Raw genomic sequence first — 27,180 nt, 5'->3', positions numbered from 1 at the left:
GGCTTTGGCAGCAGGAAGCCGGCCACGGGTCCCTGCGGTCAGCTAGAGCCGGTCTTCTCCCCAGTAGCACACCGTCCACTCTGCTTCCCCGTGGTGCTCACACATCCACACACAAAAGCAAAGAAATACATGCAGGCCTTCCTGGTCTTCAAAATACCAAAGCTGCTTCCCTGAACAGGGAAGAAATATGGCCTTGGGCTTCCTCCCCATCCCATGACTCAGGGCTGGAGGCCACCTGACACCCGTACCCAATAGGTGTTAATTGTCTACTTCCTGCAGAAGGAGCCTAAGGTATGTCTGTGGGGAAAGAATGTCTGTATTTTTGGACTCAAAGGCACTAACACCATGTTCTGAGGTTTATACATAAATATGGTTTTAGGGAACTAGTCGTGTCTCTAAGGAAGAAAAATAAACCACTGCAAAGCTGCTCCGTGTGGGAGAAGCAGCCGTTATCCACCTGTGCTCTGGGCTCAGCAGACCCATCAGAGGGCTGCACTGCTCTGAAGGCCAAGGCCAACACCTCCAAGGGCCAGGAGGGCAACGAGACTGATAGAAAACAGAAGGTAGGGCAATGGTCTTCTCTCTCATTTGATAGAAAATTCAAATTCTTTCCCTTAGTCTAAAAGGTGCTACACGTGCTGTGGGCTCTCCCACTCCTCTGAGCATCATAACTCAGGGCACTGAGCCCCGCCCCCCACCCCTGTGCTCCAGCCGGGAGCGCCTCCATTCTACCTGCTCACCACGCCCAGCCCGTTCCTGTCAGAGCGCCTGGCTGACGCCTTGCCTGGAACCCTCCAGCCCCGTCACCTTGTGGTGGCTCTTTGTTATCCTGCAGGTTCAGCTCAAATGTCACCTTCTTGCAGAGGTTCCCCCCTCCCCTGCCCCGATCTCTTATCTACTCAGGCACCTCTAGCCAGTACCTACCACATTACTCTGTTTTATTCTCTTCTTACCACTATCTGCCATTTTCTGTTCATTGACATGCTTTTTATCTGGCTGCCCCGCCCTCTAGAATATCCTGGCAGGTACCCTGTCTGTCTCTTGTCTCCCCAGCATCTAGGACAACCCAACTTACAAGAAACGTTCAAAGAATATTTGTTGAACAAAGGAACAGTGTTTAGCCTTGGAGATAAGAACACTGTCTCCAAATATTTAAAGGTGTGTCACGAGAAGGAAGTAGTCTTATTCAGTGTCCCTAGTGGATGGCAACTATGGGGGTAGGAGGCAAACTTGAGCTCACATGAGACAGAACTAACACACAAGAGCTATTTAAGTGTGGTGTGAGCTGCCTTGGAAGAGCTCCCTGTTGCCAGAGGCATTCAAGCAGAGACTGGAAAATCCCTTGGCCGGGATACCGTAATGCTCTGGATGAGTTTCCTGCACTGGGAAGAGCCTAGGATAGAGGATGTCTTCAGGTCCTCTTCAACTCTAAGAACCTGTCATTGCATGTGAGATGTCCTACAGTCCCCAGCACAGGGTACAGATTCCCTAATGTCCATGTCCTCCACAGTGTGTACTGAGCAGGACTTTTTCCTGCAAGACAATTGGTAGGTCCCATCTTTATTCATTGATTCTTACAATTTTATCTTTAGTTGAAAAATAAATACTTTTTAGCATAATGTTTCTCCACCTGCAGCAGAATTCCTGGGGTGCTCTGTTAAGAATTCAGATTCTGGGGATCCCCCATTCCACCAAGTCAGAATCTCTGGGGGTGAGGCTCAGGCTCAGGATTTGATGGAGCACCCCAGTGATTCTTATGCACCCCAGACTTTGAGGACCACTGTTTCTAAGTTTTCTGCCTGCATTACAATGAATAACAGCTGTTCCTATGACTCCCCACCCAAGGATGAGTTGTGCAGTCTTACCTGGTGGCCCTGACCTAACTGATGTACTGGATGGATGGAGAGAGAGCAAAGACTTATCCCCAAGGGACCACCCAGTTCACCATTAAGAGTCTAGACTTCCAGAGGAAGTGAGGTACCCCTCAAGCTGGAGAAAGGATGTGCGGAGCTTTTACAAAAAACTGTAAATAAAGGAAACACCGGATGCAAATGAAAGGGTATCCAAGTCAAGTCAACATTCATTACCTCTTGGCGGCTGTTACAGAATTGTTTAGTCCAGGAAACTAGAAGGACAAAGGTTATCTCCTGCATCCTGCTTAACATTTTACAAAAGGAAAAGAAAACAACTTTGGGGTCTATCTTTGCATGACCTTCCCCTGACCTCTCCTGGCTACCCCAACTGCACACCTGCATACCTAGAGTGCTTCTTGGGAGCAGCTCCTCCACAACCTCTGGGCTTCGAGCTGCGCTAAACGGTGGGGTTATGAAGCTGGGGCTGCCCATCCTCTGTGGTTCCTGGTCCGGGAGGTGTCGGCACTGAACACCTGGCTTGCCCAAGACTGAGACCTACAAGTGCCTATGCTCATAAATGCCTCAAAATGGGAAGATATCTCCCACCTTACAGTTGAGGGGGCCCGAGTCACTGTGTCGCGGGACATCAGTGCAGAAGTGTCCCCTCCTGCCTCCGACTCTCGGAACCATTAAGCTGAGGTTCTGGTTCACTCGTCTGCTTGTTCCTTCCTGGAATCTGCTGAATAGATGGCTGGTCTTGGGGCTTTCAGGAGGCATCCAATTAAGTGTGATTTTGAACAGAATAGGGCTTGCCAATGAGACCCTTCTCTTAGATTCTCTCTGTCACCACGTCACTCTGTGAAGCCTCTGATATGAAGTCGTGAAGGGAGCCGTGCAATCGGGAGAACTTGCAACAGAGTTGTGGTTCTGGTGGCCCAGAGTGTGCCCCTGATCCCAAGGTGACCACCTTCTGGCTCTGCAAAGGCACTTGCCCCTCGCCCTGTCTGCTGGGGAAAGTCCAAGGAGGCGGTGACCCACAGCAGCTCTTAGGAGAGCTGAGAAAACTGCATCACTCCTCATGAGGAAGGGAAAGCAATTCCTTTGGCTAGAACTCCACTCAGCAAGCTACGAGTTTGGGGTCCAATTTAAAGGGCTCTCTGGGGCAATCAAAGTAATCCAGGTACCTGTGAGGTGGAGGCAAAGGGATTTTGGCACTTTGTAGGATACACAACTATCAAATAAAATCCAAACACGCTGGTGAGTTCACATGAACTGTTATTTCCTTTAATAATGCGAAGGTGTAACCTTCATCAAGGCCTCGCTGATTATCTGCACAACAACGTTAGCATTCTTATTAGTAGAAAAACGTGATCCACACCTGCCGTATAAATATTCCAAAAAACGAGCAGAGAAGCCCTGTGGCGTGTCGAGACTGGGCAGCACTGAGACAGGGCGCAGGGGCAGGGCGGCTGAGCGGGGCAGCGAGCGTTCCCTCCTTCAGGGCCTGTCTTAGGGGTTCCCGGCAGGGCTGAGGGCTGCAGCCACCATGAGAGAACTCAGTGTCCGGTGGGAGCGGGCGTGCCTGAATGCTGTCTCCCGAAGGGCATCCCTTACAAAACATGGGCCTGTCTGAATGGGGCCAATGCAATGACCCTAAAGTTGCTTCAGCTGAGGCCTGCTTGGCCCAGAATGAGCTGAGGGGACAGAGTCATGGATGTCAGGCCTCCCCACACTTCGGGCCAGGTCTTCAGAAACACAGACATAGGCCTTTGCCTATGGGACTGGGACCAGGGTGGGGCAGACCTCTGAGATGGGCACTCCTGGGTGAATATGCAACTTCTGCCGAAGACGATACCAAGAAGCCTGCCGGGAGTCAGGGGACAGTGACGGGTGACCTGCGTGAGGACCACCTCTCCCTCCTTTGCCCTCCTAATGGCCCTGGGATTCTACGCCGGGCCCGGAGGCACCATGGGCCTCTTCTTGATACTCTGCCTTGTGCCTAAGAACCGTGTCTGCTCCTGCTGCTGTGGTGGGACGGGAGATCGGGGATCCCGGGGGAGAGGTTCATGGCGGGGCTGGAGGCCAACGGGGCTGGGGCGACAGGCGCTGCCTGGCTGAGCTGTTGGGACAGCTGTAGCCTGTGGCCTCCGGTGTGTGTACCTGACCCTCTAAACTGCCAGCGCTGGGGACACGGGCCTGTGCCCACTGACACGGGCAGCTCTGCCCTGAAGACCATAGGATCATTTGGATTCCCAAAGAGAAAGGCTCGTCTTTGAACATTAAAAAATAACAACAGAACCAAAAAGTAAAGAAACCAAAAAGAACAAAGATCAAACTTCTGTGGAAATGCTCAGAGATGAGATATGTGGAATGATATGTGACCACAACGGAGGGGGCAGTTTTTATTCAGGAGAAGGTACCCCCGAGCTCAGACACTGACGCCCCTGAGCAGGATTCACCCGAGTCTCTACGGGGAACTTTAACAAATGCACCTCACCTCCTCTCCTGGGCATGTCGTGGGGTACCCCCAACAGCAGAGGGGCAGCTGGCTTCCACCAGAATTTTTAAAATGTCACTGAAGCCACTGACCGACAGGGGGTCGGGGCACTCGGGCAGTATGACAGGTTGGCTGGGTTCCAATTTATGGGCACTCTGGGCTGGCTCTGCCTTGCGCTCTACTGAGCACATGTGGGGAGGGGGGCGCGACTCACGCCAGGCTCACAGTGGATGCTTCCAACCTGGGGGACTGATGCTTACGCGATAATGTGGGTCACAGTTGGGCCACATCCGCCAAGACACGAGGTCTGTGGCTGATCTGTAGCCATGCAGCAGGTATCACCCTGACTGGGAGACATGCACCTTCCAGAGCCCACAGGTGCTGGGCACGTCCTAGGGTGGCCCTGTTCACAGAGCCAGCGTCGGGTGCTGGTTATACTACCAGGACCAAAGCGCCTCCCAGGATGCTGGATCAGCCCCAGAAAATACTCAACAAATCCGAGTTCTTCCGCTGCATGGGCAACAGGGTGACTTACTTTGCCCATCATGCCAGCAAAATGCTCTGGCAAATCGCAGCAGGCTTACCAGGGGCACTTAAATGCGAGCGAAGCCAACTACTTATTGAAGGGCAGCAGAGGAGCACAGGGTTACAATGGGGACACGGGGTGATTTTAACAATCTGATGCAAGCTTTAGAGAGTACTTAGAAATCCTTCTCTGCTACATCATTTTCAGGTAAGAATCAAAAATGCAACCAGTAGCAGATGTGCAGAAACTTTTCTGTAAACCTAGTGTAATGGTTTTTTGTTGTTTTTTTTAATATATATTATATAGAGAGAGTTTAAAGAGAAGAGCTCCCAAACATTTTTATACTGCTATGAAAAAGGGGGCAAACTCCTTATGAAGTGGCACAAAAGTATCTGTGAAGGGTAATAAGTCTGGAGGTCCAGCTTTTTCCAATTGCCAAACCTTCCTCTTCCACAGAGAGCTTGGTGGTGTGGCCATGGCAGTCCTGACAGATTCTTCCAAAGGGGGCACTGATCATTGTCATAGGAACTGGGCTTTTAGGCAAATTTAGTTTTTTGGCATTCAAGTTCCTAACAGAGCAAGAGAAGAGTCACTGCAGAGAAAAGCAATGAGACAAAGGTGTAGGACGCGGAGGAGCCTCCCAAGGTCGCTGCAGGTGCCAAGCAATGGGTCCCCAGAGAGAATGTGGTTGTTTAAAAACAAATGTGGCAGTGGGGATGTCCCAGTGACGTCCAAGGTGATATGTGTGACGACAGACACAGGAAGGGGAGGGGGGAGGAGGAAAGAGAAGGAAGAGACAGAAACAGAGAAAAAAAAATAGATAAAAAGAAAAAAAGAATAGGTCAAATATAGAAAATGCAAGAATCAAAGGTTAATTCAACTTTGTAAATTAAACTGACAAAGGTTAGAGAAGAGTTCAGTGCGGTATTATCACCATAAGGCCAGTTCCGAAGCTCAGCAAGGCCAGAAGCAGCACAGCAGGGTGAATTCAGGGGTTAGGGGTCAGCGAGCAAATGAAACTAAAGTGAGAGAACAGAAGCCTCCACAGGCAAATACAAGAGTCTGATTAGGAAAGTGTTACCTTTGATAAGGGGAGGTCTCTAAGATGCGGTCAGGAGTCTCCCCACGGCCTTCTAGTCTCTAGAGCTTTTTACACATTGGGGTAGAGATGCATCTGATCACTGTAGTATGTGCAGCAAACTGTATGCAAGGATGGGGGCCACCTTTTCAGCAATAAATCGGACTCTTCTTCCTATTGTACAATCCCCCCACCCATAGCGCTCTTAAAGAGAATCTAGTTCTGCACCTCTCACCTCCACCACCCACTGACCAGAGAATTCCATCGTGAACGTACATCTCGTAATTCAGAGGTTTTATTCGCAGGTCCCAGAGAAGTCCAACCAAGCAACCTCCTTCTAAAACCTATGCAGTAGAGGCCGAAGCCCTCTTGGGGAGGTGAGTAGCCCCTCCAACCCTCCCCTTTAACTGGAAGCCTGGGAGATTAGCCAGAAGGACTGTGACAACTCCGGTGGGCAGGACCCGGGGGACTGGTCTTCCCAGAATTTCTGTATCTGACATACAGTGGCCCCAACTTCTCCAACCCCAGAAGCTGATGCCACTGGCAGTACCCAGCCTGGGAACGCAGTGTGTCGGAATCACCACCTACGAAGTCTTACCCGAGGAAATAGATGCCAGGAGAAATCTCTCTCACTGCAAAGGAATCACTCAAGGCTTCTCACTCCCCCATCTCCTAGGTGCCCCATAAAAGCCGAGCAGATCTGGACACTCCCACCAGACTGTCAATTTCAGGGAAAAACTGACCCAAGAACGCAGAGAAAGAAGGGGCAGAGAATAGAGAGGGCCACCTCTATTTGGACAGCCTATGAAGCAGTCAGGAGAACATTGTTTACAGTCACAACCAGATGCCTTGGCTTCATCACTGACCACGTGACCAGTGCCTGCAGAGAGACACCCACCCTAGACTATGCTAAGGGGTCTCCCTGTCAATGCAGAGGGGAGGACCACTGACACTTCTCAGCTATGGCCGCCAATTCCCTGGGGGCCCGCACACATCTATCAGACACACACACTCATGCACAACCAACCATCGGGAAGCACATACTGATCTTACTTTGTTGCTGCTCGACTAACCCACTTCCACACACACAGCCCTGTGTCATAGTAGCCCATGTCCTTTCTGGCCTCTCTCCCTCTGGAAAGAGCAATCGTGATCACTGAACTGAGAGCTGGGGGCAAGCACTCTAGACAGGACAGGCATAATGGAGGCCAGACGAAGGCCACCGGGAGGTTGGAGCATCTTCCTACCACACTTGGACACTGCAGAGCGTTTATGGGGACCCCTCCACTAGGCTGCAGCTGTATGTTCTATGCCCACCTCTCCTGCCTGTGGTTGGCATCTGGCTGCTCTGGAAAAGCAGAGAGGGACGATGAAGATCTCCTTCTGCTCCGAGGAATTAGGTCATTGAGGAGACTGGCCATCAGCAGCAAGCCAGCTGGGCCGGAAAGCAGAACTCTCACTTTATTCCCACACTTGAGTTGGTCCTGGATCCCTAGAGACAGATCTGCATCTCCTGGGAGAGCTGCTCCCATCCCGGCCTCTAGCAGACTGGACTGCCTTTCATGGATGGGGGTTTCCAGCGTCTACTTTCTCCACTTGTTCTGTTTCAAGTGGCTCAATTTAATCTTTGTTTCAATTGAGAGGCCCTTGGCAGAGAGGATTTTTAACTAACTAACTGGGCACCATATGTTCCTTCTCTCGGGGTTCCCACAGAGAAGAGATTTGGACCACAGTTGTGCAGGTAAGCAAGCATCAGATAGAAAGTGCTTAAAAACAGTTACGTGGTCCTTGTATGAAATGGTAGATAGCAGATAAGGTCTCGAAAAAGGATCCTTCCTCAACCAGCATCCAAAGCTTGGCTGGAGCTGGGGTCTTTCCCATCTGAGGGGTCCCACGGACTGGCTTATCATCAGTCCTCCCAGGCTGAATGACACAGGACCTTCACTCAGGAGGCTTGGCCAAGCCTTCCTGGGGGTCCAGTCCATCTCAACCTACTGCACAGCTAGGTACAAAGCAAAACTAAGCTTTGCATGGGCAACCGATCATGAGGATGGCTGTAAGCAAGCGAGTTGTCAGGGGCTGTTCAGGCACATTAGGAGGTGCGGCACTTGTGCATTAATTCAAAGCGGGAAACTCACAGAAAGCAAAGCCGTCATACCTGGGATGGCTGTGGGCTGGGCCGAGGTCCTGAACACAAAGTGAGCTGCTTTGGACTTTCCCTGCTGGTTCTCAGCCACCACATAGACCTCGTACTCGGCATTCCAGTCCAGGGACTTGAGCATGACGTGGTCACTGCCAGATGGGAGCCTGATCTCTGGTTTCCATTCGGAGGAGAGCTTCTGGGAGAAACCGGCAAGAAAGATACAAGACACCAGAAAGCTTTAGATGAAATAGCTGCTAAGACCAGCTAACAGGAGGAACATAAGGGATTGTGCAAAACAGAAATAAAAACCAAAGATAGGACATGGTCTTTATTTTTAACCAGCCTGAAAAACCCAAAGGTAAATGATCACGCAGGTCAGGAGGTCAACCGTGCGTGCCTGCAAATACAAACAGCGGCAGACTGCCAGTGTGGCATGGGGCCAACTCTTCAATGTCCTGTGCATCACCTTGAGAGCATGCAGGGACCCAAGCTACACTCTGGAATGCTGGCCCATGGCCTAAGGATGACCTAGAAGAGTAATCCAACAACTGTGTTTCTTGTCCTGTTTCAGAATGTTGGTCACACTCAGGTGTGTGACTCACCTCCCTGACATGGGAACACTGCACAGATTCCACTTTTATTAAAAATAAAAACTATCATTTATGGAGCACCCACTACATGCCAGGCATTGGACTAAAGGCTTTCTGCACATTTTCTCACTGCATCCCTACAACAAGCCTGCCAGCGCTTCTGCCAGGCCCTTACTAAAGCTGATGACTGGGAAGGGAGGGAGAGGTCAGGTGACTTCCCCAAGCCACATGGGCAGTCGAGCTGTGGCCAAGAGCCTCTGGGCCCAAAGCCTCTCGTAGAAGGGAGCTCAACACACATCTGCTGCACTGAACTGGATGGTCCTTTTCCATGCAGTGTGACCTGGTCTCTGAGACTGGAGCTGGAGGTGTCACAGGTGTGAATTCTTCTGTCAGGTCCAAGGCTGAGGTGCCCAGAGTGCCTACAAGGTACAGTCAGCTCAGCAGAGCACTGCCCAGGGCATGATTTCAGGCACGAAGCTGGAGTTATAGGTGCCCCTCTTTTCTCGAATGTTCTGTCCAGTTCTATCCTACACGTTTGCCAGTGAGTTTGTTCTGGGTGGGAGACGTTGACCCATGTCTACTGGATATTGGGCTGCTCCCTGGAAGAGCAGAACATGCTAGCAGTGTCACCTGGAAGGTGGTCTAGCCCGTGGCTGAGGCTGGAGGAAGAGTTACATTCCAGGAGAGCCAGCCATCTTCCCAGAAAAATGCTTTGTACCAGCCAAAGAGATGCCTTTAGGAATGGGATAGCACTCGTGTCATGGCCATGACCAGTGTGGGGAAATGCTGGAAGGGGGCACTCGTGACCTCAGAGTCTAACTGGAAGCCGGGCTATGGCTCTAAGTTGGCTCCTGAGAGTGTCAGCATGTGCCCCATTTTAATTTAAAACGAAGAAATTCAGCAGTTTTTGTACTCTTTCTCTGAAAGGCTTCTTTCCTTGGCAAACAACATTACAAAAGAGAGAGCCAGAATATAAAGCAAACATTACGTTACATAATACATATTAATAATATATAATAATAGTAATGTTCAGCAAATATTAGGATTTTGAGGTGGAAGAGAGAGGACAGCTAAGGTTGTCGAAGTCTGACATATCCCAGTGTTTTGCCCCAATTGTCTTTTTAAGGCAGGCCGGCCTGGCACAGCTGGGACGGCTCTTCTGGAACACTGACACCTGATGTGGCCTCATAAGGGAGATATTTCCAGCCCCAGCCTGCATCATAGCAGTGATTATCACAGTTACCATGTACAGAGTTTTCCAAGTGTCAGGCACATTTCAGGTTCTTTGCTTATTTTATAACTAATCTTTACAACAGCTCGATAAGCTCTCCCCATTTTATTGATGGAGAAATGGAGATTATGGAAGACTGGGTGACCTATTCAGGTCCCAAAGCTGGAATTGGGTCCCATGTCTGTTGGGCCGCATCAGCATAACAACACATAATAACATCCTCCCCCCACACTGCCCACTTCCAGTGGGCTCCATGGGACCACGTGCCCAGTCCCTGCATCTTACTCCACGGCAAGGAAACCACAGGGACCTCTCAGATGGTGGTGCCTCTGGGCTGGGCCTTAGGAAAGTCAACTGAGGCTCCTCCTCCAACATCAGGCTCACACCGGACTTCACAGTTAAGTAGGAGAGGGCTGAGTGGACTGACAGGCGGCCCAGCGGCTGAGACGTGTGCCCGGGAGCGCTCTGTGCTGTACGGACTCTCCGTAAACCTAACCGGGTTAGGGCTCCCACGGCACTTCAAGCAGGGCTGATCAAAAGGCAGAGAGGGAGTAAGTCAAACTTCCTGGGAAAAGCCTATTTGGGGGGCTATCTGAAGAAAGAAAACTCCTCTCAAGTTCATTATTTTCTACAGGCAAGAAATCCTAGCAAGAGGCTATTTCCAATGCTCAGAGGCTGCCTCTAAACCTCTCAGAAATTGGTTGTGGAAGGCAATGGCCAAGGGTCATTCTAAAACCAAAAAAACCCCAAAAAACCACAATGGGATGATTTTCAGTTTGGGGGTCGGGGATGACAGGTGGAATGTCAGAAATCTTAGATGGGTGGTGGGCAAACCCAGAAGAAAAGGCTTAAGGCCAGGCTCACTGGTAGCCGGACAGCAGGGTGACAACAGCTCAGGTGGGCTGCACGAGCACTGGGGGTGGGGCGAGGGAAGGAGCTGGTTTAGGACCTGAGGCAGTCCAGGCCGGGGGCTAAGGACCCCATCTCTTCAGGCACACAGACCTGGATTCAATCCCTGGCTGCCTGGCTATATGAGTCACGCGGTCACTGACTGCATAAGCCTCACTTACTTCCTCTGTAAAGTGGGGATAATCATTAAGACCAACTTCGTAGGGTTCCTGGGGAGAAGAAAACGCATGTGATCATGGGCCTGCATGCCTGGCCTATGATACACACTTTATCCAAGTGTGATTATCAGATATCAGTATGTTATTTGCAAAAAGTACTGGGTGATGGCAAGATAACTTCATAGAATAATTTAGGAAGCAGAAAAATCAATCATGGTATGGATTTGTCGTCACCAAAATCATTTTAGAGGTTTTAAAATGGTCTCAGTGTGTTTATCCATGCTATACGTAGCACAGAGGACCATATTCAATATCTTATGATAAACCATAATGGAAAAGAGTATTAGAAAAAGAATGTATATATATATATATATATATATATATATATATATATGTATAATGGAGTCACTTTGCTGTACAGAAGTAATTAACACAGTGCTGTAAATCAACTGTATTTCAATTAAAAAATATAAAATAGGGGACTGAAAAAAAAATGGTCTCAGTGTAGACATGACCTAAAGGCTGCAAGTCAATCCTGGAATGTAAAACCCTAACCTGGACCCAGGAGCCACCTGCCAGGCACAGAGGCCGCCCCTGCCCCCCTGGGCTTTGCACGCTGCTGCTCCAAGAAGGCAGGTGTCAGGGTTGCGGGGTGGTGTGAAGCCCGGGAAGGAGGCCACTCACCGCTCGGTACTTGACCAGGTAGTGTCGGATCGGGGAGCCGCCGTCATCCTGCTTGATCAGGTTCACCTTAATAGAGTTTCCATCCTCTCCCATCTGCCCTTCGAGCTTAGGTGCACTGGGTTCCCCTGAAACAGCCACGTAATTCGCATGACATTTTCATCCACAAAATGAAAATCCAATCCATCAGAATGGGATGTAGTGATGGGGTGGGGCTGGCCTCTTGCTTTCTCAGCAATTCAAATGGTTAAAAAGCAATGCATATAAAACTTTGAATTCCAGTTGGATTCCTCAGACTTAGCCCAAACTGAGAACGCCTTTTGGGAATGTTCTGGGAAACTGCCTCCCTACTAGCATAGTCCTTTCACCATTTTAGAGAGAAGTGTTGTTGTTTTTTTTTTCTGTCATGTGCTTGTATTTTCTTTTAGCTGCTCTTACAACTGCAGATTTAACTTTTATGAACCTGGTACATTTTGAGGAACAGCCTGAAATAGGGGAAAATGTAAGCATTTAAGGAGAAAACTTACACCCATCAAATAATTTTTCAAAGCAGCCCAGTTTTTTTCCCCTGGATATATGATTCATCCCAGTGGTCTAATCCCTAACTGGGGTGGAATGATGCTGCATTCTTGTGACCATCTTTGTATGAATTAAATTTTATTACTTAGATTCATTAAAAAAAATAACGAGTTTCCAGTTGTGATTAAGTAAAGCACGAGTTGCTGTAGGCAAGTTTCTTGTAAGTATCCTGCATTTGTGGCTCAACAGCCTGAGTGATAATCCTTGGTACCTTGTATTAATGGAACGATCATTAAAGTCTTTTTATTTGTGAGAAGAGAGAGGGAAATATGTCTTTAGCATTTCTCAACAGAAAAAAGTCAATGTTTCTCTTTTCCTTGCAGTAGAACTCTGAATCCAAGGTCGAGAAGAAAGATAAGCTTGTATGTGACAAACTACCAGGGCTGGGACGGTTCTTCAGGAAGATGCCGATTTACTTAAAGAGAAGCTATTTCATTAGTATATGTTGAAAGCAATGAGATGAGAGAACGTCTGTTATAAAAAGTTAAAATGAAGATTTAAAACACTTGGGAACCCTGTACTTCCTGTGGAAAGCATCTCTGTATCTATTTCATGACCTCAGACAGAAAATTTGGAGAGCCTATAAAACAGTTACCTTCTGGGTGGGTGGTCCTCGCTTGTTCTCTGGAAGATAGAATCACAGACATGGGATACGAGAGCCAGGGGAGGCTTGTCACCAGGCTTTGGGCCTCATCACCCACAGTGTACCTTTCGTAATTTAATGAGAAGGTTGCTGGTAAGGTCAGTCCAGCCCACCCTCCTCACCCAGCTACTCTGAGAACCTACAGTGGCTGAGTGTCCTACTTTTCCTTTTGAGGCAAGGAGGAACCAGAGACAAAGCTAACGAGAGCCCTGCTACTCGGCCTGGGCCGGCAGCACACACACCACCTGGAAGCTCAATTAACAGGATGGCAAGGCGATCTTGGTGCACATGTACTAGTCATGGGGACACATAAAAGCAACAACAGGGAGGCTGTGTAATCTTAATGTCTGAGGGATAAAGTATTTAGGAAAATTTGTGCTTATTATGTGTTTTCTTCAATCAGTAATTAAGGAAAAAGAAAAAGAAAAACTAAAAGATAAATGGGCTTCAGGCAAAGACCTGTCCTGCTTTTACGCCACTATCTAGCCACCAGCACCAACTACTCAGTGGAAAATACTTAGAGATTTGGTTTAGATAATGTCAAGGTGCGTATGCTTCTCAAATTCTTTTGGACCATTCTAAGTCTTAGATAATATTTCAATTATGTCTTATACCATTAGAGATATGCAGTGCCAAAAAGAAATTCAAAGTGGAGTATATTTTAGAGCAGGGAATGAGGTCTGTGTAGATTCAACAATGCTGAACAATGGAATAGGAGATGCAGTAGAACTTTACAAATTCTACTCTCTTGCTCAGTTAGAGTGACCACCTCGTCCTGGTTAGCCTGTGACTTTCCAGGCATTAGCACTGCAAGTCCTTTACCATGGACAAACCCTTAGTCCCAGGTGAAACGGGATGTTGGTGACCCTGGACTGAATGAAGACTTACATTAATCATTATAACTTTCTGTATTCAGAACTGCAACACTGACTCTGGGATTAATGGTCTCTTTGCCTTAAGAAGGAGGGAAGGAGGTGGCATCAGCGGTCCTTCCAACACACCCACCAGGCAAGGACCTAGTCCTTCCCCCGAGGCCTCCTAGGAAGGGAAATAGAGATTATTGCACTGGGGCTGCTCTGTCTGTACCTTCCTTCCTATTTTCTCTCAGATTTGAGCTGTATGGCTTTCCAAGTCTGAATCAATACCACAAAACAGTGAACCCTGCTTTGGGGGGAGTGTCTACTTAGAAGGGGCTTTCTCTGATGTTGTGAAGCTCCCTTTAGAACTGAATGCTAAGGATGCCACAGTGGAGCTCAGGGTGTCTAGTGCCTTGGCTAGGTCACTGCCTCAGTCTCCACATTTGCAAAATACCAGATGCTCCCGAGGGCTCCTCCTCACTCTGATATCACCGTGACACTGTGACAGTCACTGTGCTAGGATGAGTTATCAAGAACACCTTGGCTATTTTCATGATGCTGTAAAACACAGAACCCCAAATCTAGGATGTTCAGTCAATTTTAGGGAGATGCACCGCAAGTTCAACAATTCCATATCACTTAGGCACAGAGATGCCCATTTTTTCTACAATTTTAAAAAAGTTATCTCAAAAAATTCCTGTCTTTGAAAAAAAGACCCCAAGAGTCTTCAAAGTCATATGAACAAAAATCTAGCCAAGGAATCCCTGCAAAAACCAAGAGCCCTGATGAAGGTGCTGTCCTATTTTTGGATTTGTTTCAGAAAAAATATAGTGGGAATCACAGAGCAACCACTAAAAATTATACCACAGTTAGAACATAGTTCTAACATTTATAGAAGTTAGAACACTATAATTTGCCACCATTTTAGCTGAGTGACTACCACGTAACTCTGATGTGTATTGCTTTCTCATAGAATTTAGAGTATTTTATATCATATCATTTAGAGTACTTTAAAGATAATTTATTCATCAAGTGCACATTCAGTACATACTAAGTACTGGGTAGTCCATTAGGCTTTCGAGTTTCAAAGGTGATTAAGACAAGGTTTTGTTTGCCAAATGAAAAAACTTAGTTATTCAATTATTATTCAATTCTTTGCATGGTGGGGCCCTTGTACAGAACTCTAACCCTTCCTATGACAGTATTTCTAAAGGATGATCCTATTCAACTAATATCATAGAGATTTGGACCAACTATATGGCCATGCAACTTGTTGTAAGTACATACAGATGTGGAAAGAGCAATATTTGTTTAATCAGTTGTCTTACTCATCTTCAAATGTTTACTGGCAGCCAATTTTTTTAAAGATTAGAAATGGGGTTAAAGAAACGATTTCCTAAGCTCTCTGAAAAAATAATGTTCCAGCCACGCCTGAGGAGGGAGGGGGCTGACACCAAAGAAACGGGCCTGGCATTCAGGAGGCTTGCTGCTTTATTGAACACATTAAGAGAGGAAATTATTTAGAGGGTCCCAGCATACACTCTGTTCTGAGATGGCTGCTCTGATTGAAATCATTATGGGTAATTTCAGCAAAACCAATATTGTAATTATTTGTAAATGTTGGTTTGCAATTCAGCAGCAATCGGCAGGTGGCTCCAAGAAAACCCCTGGGGTTAATTATACCCTCTGAGTTTAGCTTCAGCCATGAGTCAAATTTTTTTCCCTAAATATTTTATGTAAAGACTAAAACAGTGGTGTTCGTAAAAATAAACCTTGTCAATAACAAATATGAAATATCAGGCAGTTCTGGTATTTTCTAGAAGAATGTGAATCGTGTATGCAAGAAAAAAAAAAAGAATGTACCAGAGAAACCACATACAGTCAAAAATATTACTGGCAGGTCCTATAAATTCCCCTTAGAAACCGTAATTGAAATGTGTATTTCTGGCCATGTAGATTGCAGGTTCTTCTTTGTAATTATGGTGCTACTGGCCCTAAAATCAGAGTCAGCTTCATGTCTTTCTCCTCGTCAGCAGAAGCCCTGGGACCAGAAAACTACTGCTGGATATCTGAATTCCACAACAAAAATTCTAACAAACCCAGGGCCTTTGAACAGCAACTATGAATTTTGGAAGGAAAACAATATTCTACTTCTCACTCAAAAAGCCCAAGGACCAAGAGTTGTATGTTCTGAATGAAATGCTGAGGGGCCAATAGGCTGAGACAGGCTGGACCTGGGTTCTGCCTTCACCCACTTTGTTTTCTCTCCCATCAGGACCCACACAGGGTTTGGTGCATCTGAGAAGAACCCAATGATGGTTATAGGGCCTGCATTAGAATCTTTTACTACCAAAAAGGATTGTCTGGCATTAAAAATACTGTTCGTTCTGTTTCTCCTAATGCCTGTTCCCCTTTACTGATTATTTATTATAAGCAATTTGAAACTGTTTTAAAAAGTCCAAAATGTATGATTAAGCTGTTCTGATATGACGCTTGCTTGATGTTTCCAATTCAAGAACATTTAAAATTACATCAAGAAGTTCGAAGTTTGATTGGTCCTTATGGGATCAGCAAATTACCAAAGGGAATCAGGACTCAGTTATTAGACCACCAACTCTCCTTCCTCAGACCAACCTCTTAGCCCTAATGTCAAACAGACGAATGTGATCTATGCCACATACACTCCTGGACCCTCAACATCTCCCTGATGCCTCTTTGGCAGCCTACCTGGCTATTCTAGTCTAAGGTGGTTTTCCAATACTCCCAAAGAGCAGCCTGCAGTGCTTGGACTGGCATCCATTTGTCTCGAGCATCGCTCCCCCCAGATCAGGCCTTTGGAGTAAAGTGTTCTTTTTCTCCTGAGTGCTTGTCTCTTAATTGTTAAGGATCTGCTGTGCTAGCATGACCTGACTCTATGCCATCCTAGTCCCTGGCTCTGGGGAGTGCTGGGGTACAGAACGAGCGGGTATGGGTGTGGCCATGTCCCCCACTTCTACAGAGTAAGGATGCTTGGCTCTCTGTGGCCAGGCTCATGGAGGCATCCAGTCCACAAATCTTCCCAGCGCGAGTTATCTTGGGAATTGTGAATGGGAGTGCGTGCTGGCGGGGGATGGGGGGGAGGCCTGGCAGCACCGAGGACGAATTAAACAGCAACAAATGAACTCTGACAGACCGAACCACAAAAGTACCAACTCCCTTCTCGTGGGTGTCATGAAAACACCAACAGATTCATTGATCAATTATCTCTGTTTCATCATCCTAAAAAGAAAATACAACCACAAAGGTATGGCTTGTGGTTATGGGGGCTGATCCAGGCTGAGGAAGTTAAGACAGAAATAACTGCCATCACCAACAATTAACTTGGCTCCTGCCTCCGAGGTCACAAGGTGGGTGCGTGAACATCTCCAATACTATTTCATGGACGTGAGATTCGTTATTAAGAAGTATGAGGCTCCTGGGAGGTTTCAGCCCTCATACTGGTAAACCCTAGGGAAACGGGCACTTTCTGAACCCCGTGGTCCATGCCCACAGGATTCGGGCTGATATACATCACTGCCTTGGCCCCTTCATGCTAGCTTTCTATCCTGGTAACCACCAGTGCTGGGAATCCTTAGGAATAAAGGCAATTAGAGCAGAACCCCTGGTGAAAAGTCTATGTCGACCTGCCAAAGACCGTGGCAATCCAGACACACAGCTGTAAAAAATAAAGGAGGGGGGTGGAAGGGATGGTTAGTGAAGTTTTCAATCTAAGAAGGAAGAGTGGGTGTTAAAGGGTTTAGTTCATCAGAATCAGCATTTCCTAGTACAAGTCAGTGTCAGTAGCTAAAGAAAAAAAGATCATTACAAATGAGTGGGGAGGGATCCATGCTCAAACATGCAGGACACGAACAGGGGGGTGCAGGGGGCATCTCATCACATACATGCTGGTGGGAAGGGTGTCCCATTTATGCAGAGTCCTCGGTAGCTGATGGAGGCATGGAGGAAGCGGGACCCGCAGTTATGTGTTGTCATGACACCAGAAATAAACTTTGGCATCAGGGGCTCAAATCTACACTCTCAACAAACCCATGCCTGTGCCCTTGGGCCAGATGTCTGAGCGTCCCTGCCCTGGACCGCTCCCTGCAGAGCTCTGTGGGCTCAGGGGCCAAGTGGCCCTGGGCTGTGCTCAATGCCTGTGTTCATCTCCTTCTGGATGGAAACCAAAGGTGCACGGACACCTGGCATATGTTAATCACATCGTAGGCAATTTTGTGGGGGGGGGCTGGGGGGGCGGAGGGTAGTGGACACTGGATGTAATCTATTGTGGGCATACAACCAACCCACTGTTCACTTAAACCCTCTTCATTAGGCTTAACTCACCTGAAACCTAGTAACTAATGCCCAGAGGAACCATCCCTAACTAAGATTTTTCTCCTCTGTAAATTTTATTTGCTCCAGCTTCTCCATTCCCTTCAATTTTATTATTAAAGGCCATTTCCTGCTGCTTGTTGCTCATCTGCGTAACCATCCTCTGTCTGCCCCCTTGCAAATGGCAGGAGAGGGGTGGTTTGATGAGGGGGTGATCACGTTTTGGAATTCCGCAGGCTCCCGAGGTGATTTTTTAGTGCTGGCCAAATTTTCTACTGACAGCCAAGACCACTGCTAAGGTGTGTTTCTAGGGCAACTGTGGGAAACACCTTCAAACACTTCTAGCCTTGCTTAAAATGTCTGCAAGAGATCTCTCCTCAGAGGTGTGAATTAGCTTCTACCTTGCGCTTCATTCTGAATCACAGCATTGCACAGAAATGACCCAACTTGGTTTTACAGAAGAAACTAAGGGGTTTCAACCCAATATCTGCTTACACTTCAGCTTTCAGGGGAAAGGTTCAGCCTCTGAGCAGTCACCCCAAGTCTGAAAAGAGCCTGTCTCCCTCAGGGAAATAATGAAACCACATTTTTTTGTGTGTGGGACTTGGAGTTTATATAATCATAGGTTCCCAATGTTCTTTCCTCTTCCCCTAAGACTCACAGATTAAGATAATTTTTTTTGCTAGGTCCAAGTTTTTAGAACTATAGAGGTTCCCTGCTTTGGGGACATCCCTCCTTTATTTCATACGATGTAAATGTTAAACATCTCCTTTTTTGGAAACGAGGATGCCGCCCATCCAAGACCCTGTCCAGGAGTCTGGTTGTAAATGGGACTAAACTGGGGCACGGTGGCCATGCCCAGAGAGCTGAAGTCCTCAGAGGGGGTCAATGCGGAGGGCGAGGGGTGGCACGTACAGGGCTCACACACATGGGGTGCACGGGACACAGGACAGACCAGGGACAGAGCACATGCGAGACGAACGGCCGATGGTTTTGTTCGTGTGGATGTCGCCCAATCAGCTCTCAGAGAAGCGAGGTCGCCGGGGACCCCTTGTATGCACGGGCGCCCTGGGGGGTTACTGGTGTTAGTTTCCCTTTTGTGATCAGTTTAGCCCGTGTGTGTCTCAGGTTGTGACATGAAGTACAAATTTTCAGTTAGTCACGCATGTGACTCCCAGGGTAGGTTTGAATGGGTGTTTGATTTTACTGGGGGAAGTGGTGAGCAGAGGCTTCCTTTACTCTTCATGGTAAATAAGAAATGTTTTTACAAGGTTGTGACAGTCACAATATTAACTAATTATTTTGTCACTCCTGTGCGCTTAATTAGGTTATAATTTTTTTTGCCTTTGCTGCAAGGGTCAATTGTGTTCTTCTGGATTACATGGATCTCCAGTCATGGTAATTGTCAAGTGACTTTTGCTTTGAGTTTTCTTCCCTCCTGCCCAGAGTGGGAGGTGGGCCACTTGAAAAGTGACACCTCGGCCATCACAGCCAAACTGCTCTAATTCCAAATTCTTAAATCTCTCATTTCAGAAAGTCCTCAATCTGCATGAATTTTATGAAACTCTCTCATTGGTTTTGAGCAAATACAACCTTTGGGAATGATACGTTTCTCTCTGTAGCAATGTTATGTTTTCATGGAAGTGGGACATTTTAGAGCAACTGTGGTTTGTAGAACTACAAAAGTTAAACAACAATGCTATAAAGCTCATTTGCAACATTGATTTCTGGGAAATAATGTTTACGAGCTATCTGGTGAAAATTCAAAGGTGCAAATTCTGCCATGACTAAAGTGATTTTACCGTAGCCAAATTTCTTGAAGCAAACCATTAAACCAAAGGCTGTCATGGTATCAAATTGTCATGTAAAGGCTACGAAGGATGATGAATTCTGGATGTGCATTGATTGAGAACAAGAGGAAATCTCTCAAATGGCTTTGCTTAGGAAATCCGAGACAGGAAGAAATGAGTGGGCCCTACGTGCCAGGCTGTGGTCCCAGATTTATTTCACTAATCAGAACAAAGAGTTTTACCTTCTGTTCACCAGCGTGGACGACATCATCAGCACCATGCAAGCCACATGACAAAGTCACATGATACGCACGCACATGATTGGTTGAAAGGAAAGTGGAGGAGATCACATGGAAAATACAAAAAAATTAAAAACTGATGTAAACAATGGGCAGGGAGAAAAATCAACAACAAAATCACAGACTAAATAAAAGGAGAAATTAACTTAAATTAGCAGCATATATAGGAAACATTGGAAGGGCAGTAAAACTGCCCGGAAATAGAAGACTAACAAATCATAAAGAGCATTTGGTTAACAACACCAATAAGCATTAGCTACAGCTGCAACACTGCATATTAATACCACATCAAGGAGCATGGAAACTTGTTTTGAAATGGGGAGGTGTCTCTGTCAGGACCCAGATGTCAAAGTCAATCCAGGAGACTGTTGAAGGAGAAGAACAAGGCAAGTTATTCTTCACAGATTCCAGAAATGTCTCGGCATCCTTGGAAAACAAGGGCAATGAAACAGAGCATGGTCATGAAGGAAGAGTCCCATGATTTTTAAGGCGCAGACCGTGTGCCCTGGAAGAACAAAATATTACATTACATTAAGAAGTCATTTCATGTTTCATTTGGCACAATGAGGAGGCGGGTGTGGGATGAGCGAGGGTTGGAGGATGCAGGCAGAGAAGGTGGCCAGGGATCTCATCTCACTGCCGTATTCGTCTACCCATGTTATCCTAGGGGCCACCATGAGATAACCCCAATCAAGACACATATAAAAGAAGAGGCCACTATTTTGTTCTCTACATCTGTGAGTCTGCTTCTTTTTTGTTAGATTCACTAGTTTGTTGTATTTTTTAGACTCCACATATAAGTGACATCATACAGTATTTGTCTTTCTCTGTCTGACTTATTTCACTTAGCACAATGGGTACCAGTGGGGAAGAGGTACAAACTATTTGGTTTAAAATAAGCCACAAGGATATATTATACAACACAGGGAATATAGCCAATATTTTATAATAACTATAAATGGAGTATAACCTTTAAAAATTGTGAATCACCATATTGTACACCTGTAACTTATATAATATTGCACAGCAACTATACTTCAATGAAAAAAACAGTTAAGTAAAGAACCATGAAGTAGTATAATAAAGATTCTAACAAAATAATAAAAAAAAAAAGAGGCCAGTGCAGAAAGGGAATAGGTTTCCTTCTGGAGGTTGAGACCATAGCTCTGTCAACACTAAACAGCAGAAACTGAACCCCTGGCTCAATGAGCTAAGAATTTGACATTAAACACATGCTCGGGCATTTGTGGATACAGTTATCTCTTTAGACTTGCGGTGAATGGATAAGACACGAGTTTGATTTTTACAATGAAAAAAACAGCTTTCTTGTTTGGATTTGCCTATATTCCTTTCTGTCCTATGTTATATTTACATCTGATTTGTTACTGAGTGATTCTGCTTCATCAAAAGGCCTTTTGGGTTTCCCACCTTAACTTGCACAGGCCAAGGGGCGTTTTGGCTATTACCAGTTGGAGCCAAGAGAGAAGGAGGGCAAAGAAGGAAGGTGAAGATACCTTTCTGCCCAAAGCACACCAATGTTTAAAAATGATTCGAGAGAAATGCTTCAACCAAGTGACACAGTCCCTTGCCACTGTGAGCTGATAAGAGTGTTTGCTTCTCACTGTCTGACACTGCACAGGGTCTGGAACAGTCCAACCAAGGGTGCCTGCAGGGATTATAGACAACTGAGCAGTTTCTCCTTTGATTTTACTTAGGCTACCTTCATTCATTCATAATTATAAATGAATCAATACACACACACAGAAGCAAAAATAAAAGACATTATTTATATTCAACCCTACTGACTGACTGATGATTGATGGATTTTTGGATGCTTCCAGCTACTCTGCTGTTAGTTTCACTGCAATTCACACTCATTCTGCCTTACAGTTGAGAAATATGTTCATGCTAAATACGGGCTGCTGCCCAATCGTGACTGTCTTTCCTTTATCTCAGTATCCACTGGGACCTACAATTTGGGTCAGTAGTCAAGTGGTTCAAAATAAAGAAGACTCAAACTTTCTTCTCTTTGGATGTCACTGCTAATCATTTTACCTGTGGGCAGAAATGCCTGATGTTTAAAAATTAAACCTATGTCAGGGGAGAGACACCTAATTCCTCCTTAAGGAAAAATCTGGATCCAAGATTCTGTTTTCCTTCCAGAGAAGACCAACCTACAGTGAGACACCTTAAATATGACCCAAGTTGTGCAAATGCATTGTGTAGCCTTTTCCCGCTATGCTCTGCACGGCACACACACTGCACTCAAGCTGCAAAGGACTGGAGCATGGCTGTTAGCAGATGAAAGGGTGCTGTTAAGTTCATTCCTTTTCCAAATGCAGAGAAACCCATCACCTGAATTAAACCCATGTGAGCACAGCTCATTGTCGCCTGCTCTGCTCACAAAATGTAACCTCAAAAGCATCAGGAATTAAAATTCACTGCAGCACGCACACAGTGAGAACACCAAGAAAGCAGACCCTCAGCTATGTTCTGCAGTAGAAAAGAGAACCATTTCATGCAACACGCAGAAACTCTTTTCTTCTCTGTTCAATTATGTATCAGAAACCCTAGCCCAGGGAGTGGAGCGGGAGCTGTACTTTGCATTCTTGCTTTCTGCCTTCTGCTCTGACTACCCTTAATGGGACGCACGTCATTTTTCCTGTGCACTCAGAAGTATTATAAAATCTAAAACTCGCACACAGCTGTGGACACACACACACACATTCCAGTTGACTTGTCAGGGAGTTTAAGGCCTAATACACAAGCCCACTTCATCAGAGCGTTATAAAGACTAGCTTGGAACATGTTACAGATTGTGATGAAGTGTAACGTTTTCCGTGATGGAAAAGATGGTACAGTTTGGCCATCAGGAGATGAATTCCAGAACTTTCATATAGACTTTCAGCACACAAACTTGACAGAGCCTGGTTATGCTTTTTGAGGCCATAATTTTTCTAGCACAAGGGAGGCTAGAAGCCTCTCTCCTTCCCCGCGTGTTCGGGGCACACACTTCCACACTCTGCAGGAGGCAAAGGAGGGCACGCTGTCAGGTAGCAGAGGCTCCCTCCTTCCTCATCCTCTCCCTTTCCCCGGGCAGCCAGCTTCTATTCCTTCCCTCCTTGTTCTCAGTCTTTTAGCTATTCTATTTTAGCCTCTGTGTGTGTGTGTGTGTGTGTGTGTGTGTGTGTGTGTGTCGGAGGGGGAGAGACAATGAAAGCTGGGACGAGATGCTCTCCTTTTGTCTCCTCAGCATTTCTCTAATCATTTTCTGTTTTTTTAACTTGTGGGTAAATTTGGAAAAGTCTCCTTGTGCACAGAGTTTTCTTCAAGAATCACCCCAGTTCTTTTGGTGACACTGGGTCTGCTCTCTTGGCCAGGCAGACAGCATGCTTAGGGACCCACACCAGGCAAGGAGCCTCCGTGCATGCACAACTGTTGCTTTCAGCACTCTGTGGGGGGGGGGGGGCAGGGAACCAGGGACAGCACTATGACCCACGAGTCGGCTCTGCCACAAGCAGCAGTCTGGCCCAGGGCAGCTAAGCTCTGTACTCACTAGATGGTTTGGTGGTGGCAAGGGCAGGAAGAGGCCAGGTTGCTATGGAAATATGAAGGATGGCAAGGGCACAGAAAGGTGAAAGAGGGAACGGAGATAAATTAAATTTATAAATACATATCTATGTGTGTGTATACATATTAAGGCATTATTATAAAGAAAAAAAGAGATGGTGAAGCAGGTATTCTCATTTCCTTCTTCCCTGATTTATCAATATGAATGTAGGTATTTTAAAGAGATTATCAGTGATTTTGCTGACAAATTACTCTCACGCAGCAAGAAGTAACATAACCCTCATTTAGTCTTACTATGAATTCCAGCTACTACGTGCTGCACACTGTTTTGTGTTTTTTCGTACTTAATCGTTAATTATCATAAATACCTATAGAGTAAGTAGAATCTATCCTTCCTTTGGGAGATAAGAAGTGTGAGGTTCGGAGAGGTGGGATGACTCATTCAAGGTCATGGAGTTATATACAGAAGTAGTGGAGCTGGTATTTGAACCTGGACCCTAAACCTGAATTCCTGCTGCTACAGTCCACTGCCTGGAAAGCAGTGCGTGGGATAGGCGGGCTTGTCTCCAAGTCAAGCAGGTGCCACAAAGGGCTCTGAGCTTGGGGCTTGAATCACTCCCGAGGTTCCTCCCAAGGGGCAGGGCTTCTGAGGCACCAAGGGGTGAGGGTCAGCTGGGCAGCCCCACCGGCTGCACTGTCGCTGCTCTGAGCACATGCGGGCGTGACACCCGGGTCTCACTCAGCAGCTGTCCCGCTCTGCTCTTTCCCTTTGGAGTGCTCGGTTCGTCACTCCGGACAGTGGGAGGCCCGGAGCTCTCCCCGCGCCCGGGGACTCAGGGCAGGGCAGCCGAAGAAAATAAGGTGGTAAACGAGTGAGGCTCAGGCAGGGTGACAAAGCCTGAGACTGACCAGGCGACACAGCGGCCGGCTTACTGGCACTGCTCCTAGGTGGGCAAACAGCTTGATAAACGCCAGGTTTGTTGGTAGGTGCCGGGGGCGGGGGTACGATTACTTCTTGTGTTTTACAGAGGAGAAAAAACAAGGCTCCCTCGTAAAGGGTTAAATAATGTGTCTACGGCCAGGCACATCTGCAAGCAGACACACTGCTTCTTTTCCCACAAATATTTACGAGAAATATATGCATTTATGGAGAAAGCAAAAGCTACAGACCTCGCTCTCTAATTTCAATGTCTGAATCCAACTATGCCAATTAAAATGGAGGGTGAAAACACAACGACCCAAACATTTCTTATGACCCTGCAGAATAGACATTTTTCTTGGGAAATTCCTTTGGCTTCTCCAAATAATCAGCCCACTATGAATCTCGAGGACAGGGCTGGGGCTGCCACAGCCTCAGGGAGCCTGTCTGCGGGGTTTTCTGTCCAGAGCCATGCTTTCCACTCGCCTCCTCTTGCGGGCAGAGCTGTCCCCCGTGAATCTGAGCGGACCTGTGCCTACTTCTCATCTGCTTCTCTAAAACCCGGTGCTGCTCTCCACTAACAGAGTGGAATTATCACCTGGTAAGGGAGGTAACGTGAGGCAGACCCACTGTGGCTGGCAGAGAGCAAGCAACCTGCAGAGAGATGGATGAAGAAAATGATACTCACTATCTGGATGAGACAATGGAACAGGGGTGGAAGAGCTAGCAGGAGCCGCTGAGGAAAGAAAAATGAAGGTGAAAAAAAAGGAAAAAAAAAGTTCATCGAGGCACACAGATACTGAAGGGAAAAATGGAAGAGGCAACCCGGGGGTGTCAGTAAGAGAAGCTGAAGCGAGTTATAAGCGGGAAGGAGAACCCCATGCGTGAGAACAGGTGGCTGGCGGCCCAGCAGAGAGCAGGGCCTCTCTGACTTCAAACCCTGAGCCTGTGCGCCTGCCAGGCCCTGCCGTTCAGGTAAGGGACTGGGCCAGGAACAGCTGCAGAGGCCTCCAACCCTGCCTGGAAACAAAGAGCCAGTTCAGCAGGACCAGCTGTCTCCATAGGATCAGGTGTCAGGAGGGAAGGGAACCTGGACCCCAGCTTAAGGCGAACCAGCAGAAAAGGGGAAAAGCACTTTGGTTTTGCCATTACCTACCTCTTCATGTGTGTATATATAGGCATATACCCACATGGATGGCACGTATTTATAGCAAAACCGGTGTGTCTCACTCTCTGATTTCAAGGTCCCAATGAAACAGAAACGACCATCCTCCTTAATGTTTGTGACTGGGTGAGGTCGGGATGGTTTGGCATCTGGATGGTATGACAGCCACTGCTGCCCTCCAAACCCTATGAAATGTGATGCTCTGGCTGTTGCTGTGTGCACAGAGGGCAAAGCAAATTAACATCGAGTGTTATTCTTGCCCTCGAGAGAAAGGGAATGTTCGAGGGACCGGGACTAACCAAGTTAATGCTAACCAACTTTCTGCACGGAGAACCTTTAAAATGGTGCGTCCGAGACATTTTGGACACTGAATGGATCTTTAGTTTTTCACTGGCAAATATTCAGAAGTTGTCCCATCAGCAATCACAAAACATAGTCCCCTTTGAGAGCTGTATAAAAATTTGGAAAAACTTCACTGTATCTCCAACATTGCGTTGACACTCATGGTTCTGTCTTTCTCGTACCTTCCAGATGAGGGTACCTCATTAAACCATCGAGTACAATGTCACTGGAATCAGAGCAAGACAGGCTACTAACTCATCATGACTTGATAACCTGGTTAATTCTGGTAAAAGTGTATCTCTCTCTCCTTTTTTCCTTTTTATTTCTTTATTTTTTGGCTTGAATTGTTTGCATGATTGTCCATATCATTCTGGCAAAGGGATAGGGGTTTATGTGCTTTAACCACAATATATTACAATGCTTTAACTTATACTTGCCATGTGCCATCTAGGGGGCAAACTGAAAACACAAAAGTCTCAAGATGCCTCTTTTAAAAAGTAGAGACCCAATTATAACATTTACACCTGGAAAGAAATTGTCTATGTCGCTTCATGGTACAGAAGCAAATGAAGAGGTAACATTCAGGCAATGAGATTCTGAAGGTGTGTGGTTCATTCGTGTAGGAAAGAGTCGTAATAAATTGTCACATCATTTCTTTAGGGCTTTAGCAGCTCTGAGAGGGAAGCAGCCCCTCTCAGGGCAAACAGAGGTTGTGAGCTTTCCACCTAAGAGTTTCTTGACAGCACGCAGACACCTGGCCTAAAAATACATGAAACAGGGACTTTTTCCCAGGTTGGAATTCCGTTTGTCCCATTGGAGCCACAGCTTCCTTTGCCTTCACAGAAACAAAGGGACCTCCCAACAGGCAAGCCCGGCTTTCAAATCGGGCCGCTCCGAAGCAGGAGTCCTTGAGATATTGGCTAGTTTCACCTTCTCATCCCTGTTTTGACATATTCATGCCCCCAAATGTGGAGTGGTCTATTAAGGAACCATGAGAGCAACA

The 27,180-nt window shown here is 46.7% G+C and overlaps 1 protein-coding gene across 16 annotated transcripts in view; it reads right to left on the bottom strand.

The window, feature by feature from the left end:
- The window catches only part of LOC132370449 (neural cell adhesion molecule 1), a 309,440-nt gene that overhangs the window by 6,651 nt on the left and 275,609 nt on the right, over positions 1-27,180 (bottom strand). For 3 of the 16 annotated variants that reach the window (XM_059930476.1, XM_059930467.1, XM_059930468.1), the window contains 2 exons: positions 11,670-11,794; positions 8,113-8,290 (listed from right to left, as the gene is read on the bottom strand). In XM_059930476.1, the coding sequence (XP_059786459.1) occupies positions 8,113-8,290; positions 11,670-11,794 (303 nt within the window). Of the gene's footprint in view, positions 1-3,122; positions 5,526-8,112; positions 8,294-11,669; positions 11,795-23,737; positions 23,780-25,358; positions 25,407-27,180 lie in introns of those variants that run through there. The other 13 variants (XM_059930470.1, XM_059930472.1, XM_059930462.1 and 10 more) reach the window with 7 other exon arrangements.

The sequence above is a fragment of the Balaenoptera ricei genome, chromosome 8 (assembly GCF_028023285.1).
Source record: "Balaenoptera ricei isolate mBalRic1 chromosome 8, mBalRic1.hap2, whole genome shotgun sequence".
Classification (NCBI taxonomy): Eukaryota; Metazoa; Chordata; class Mammalia; order Artiodactyla; family Balaenopteridae; genus Balaenoptera; species Balaenoptera ricei.
The sequence above is the reverse complement of the archived record's forward strand: the minus strand, read 5'-3'. Positions and strand labels throughout refer to the sequence as shown.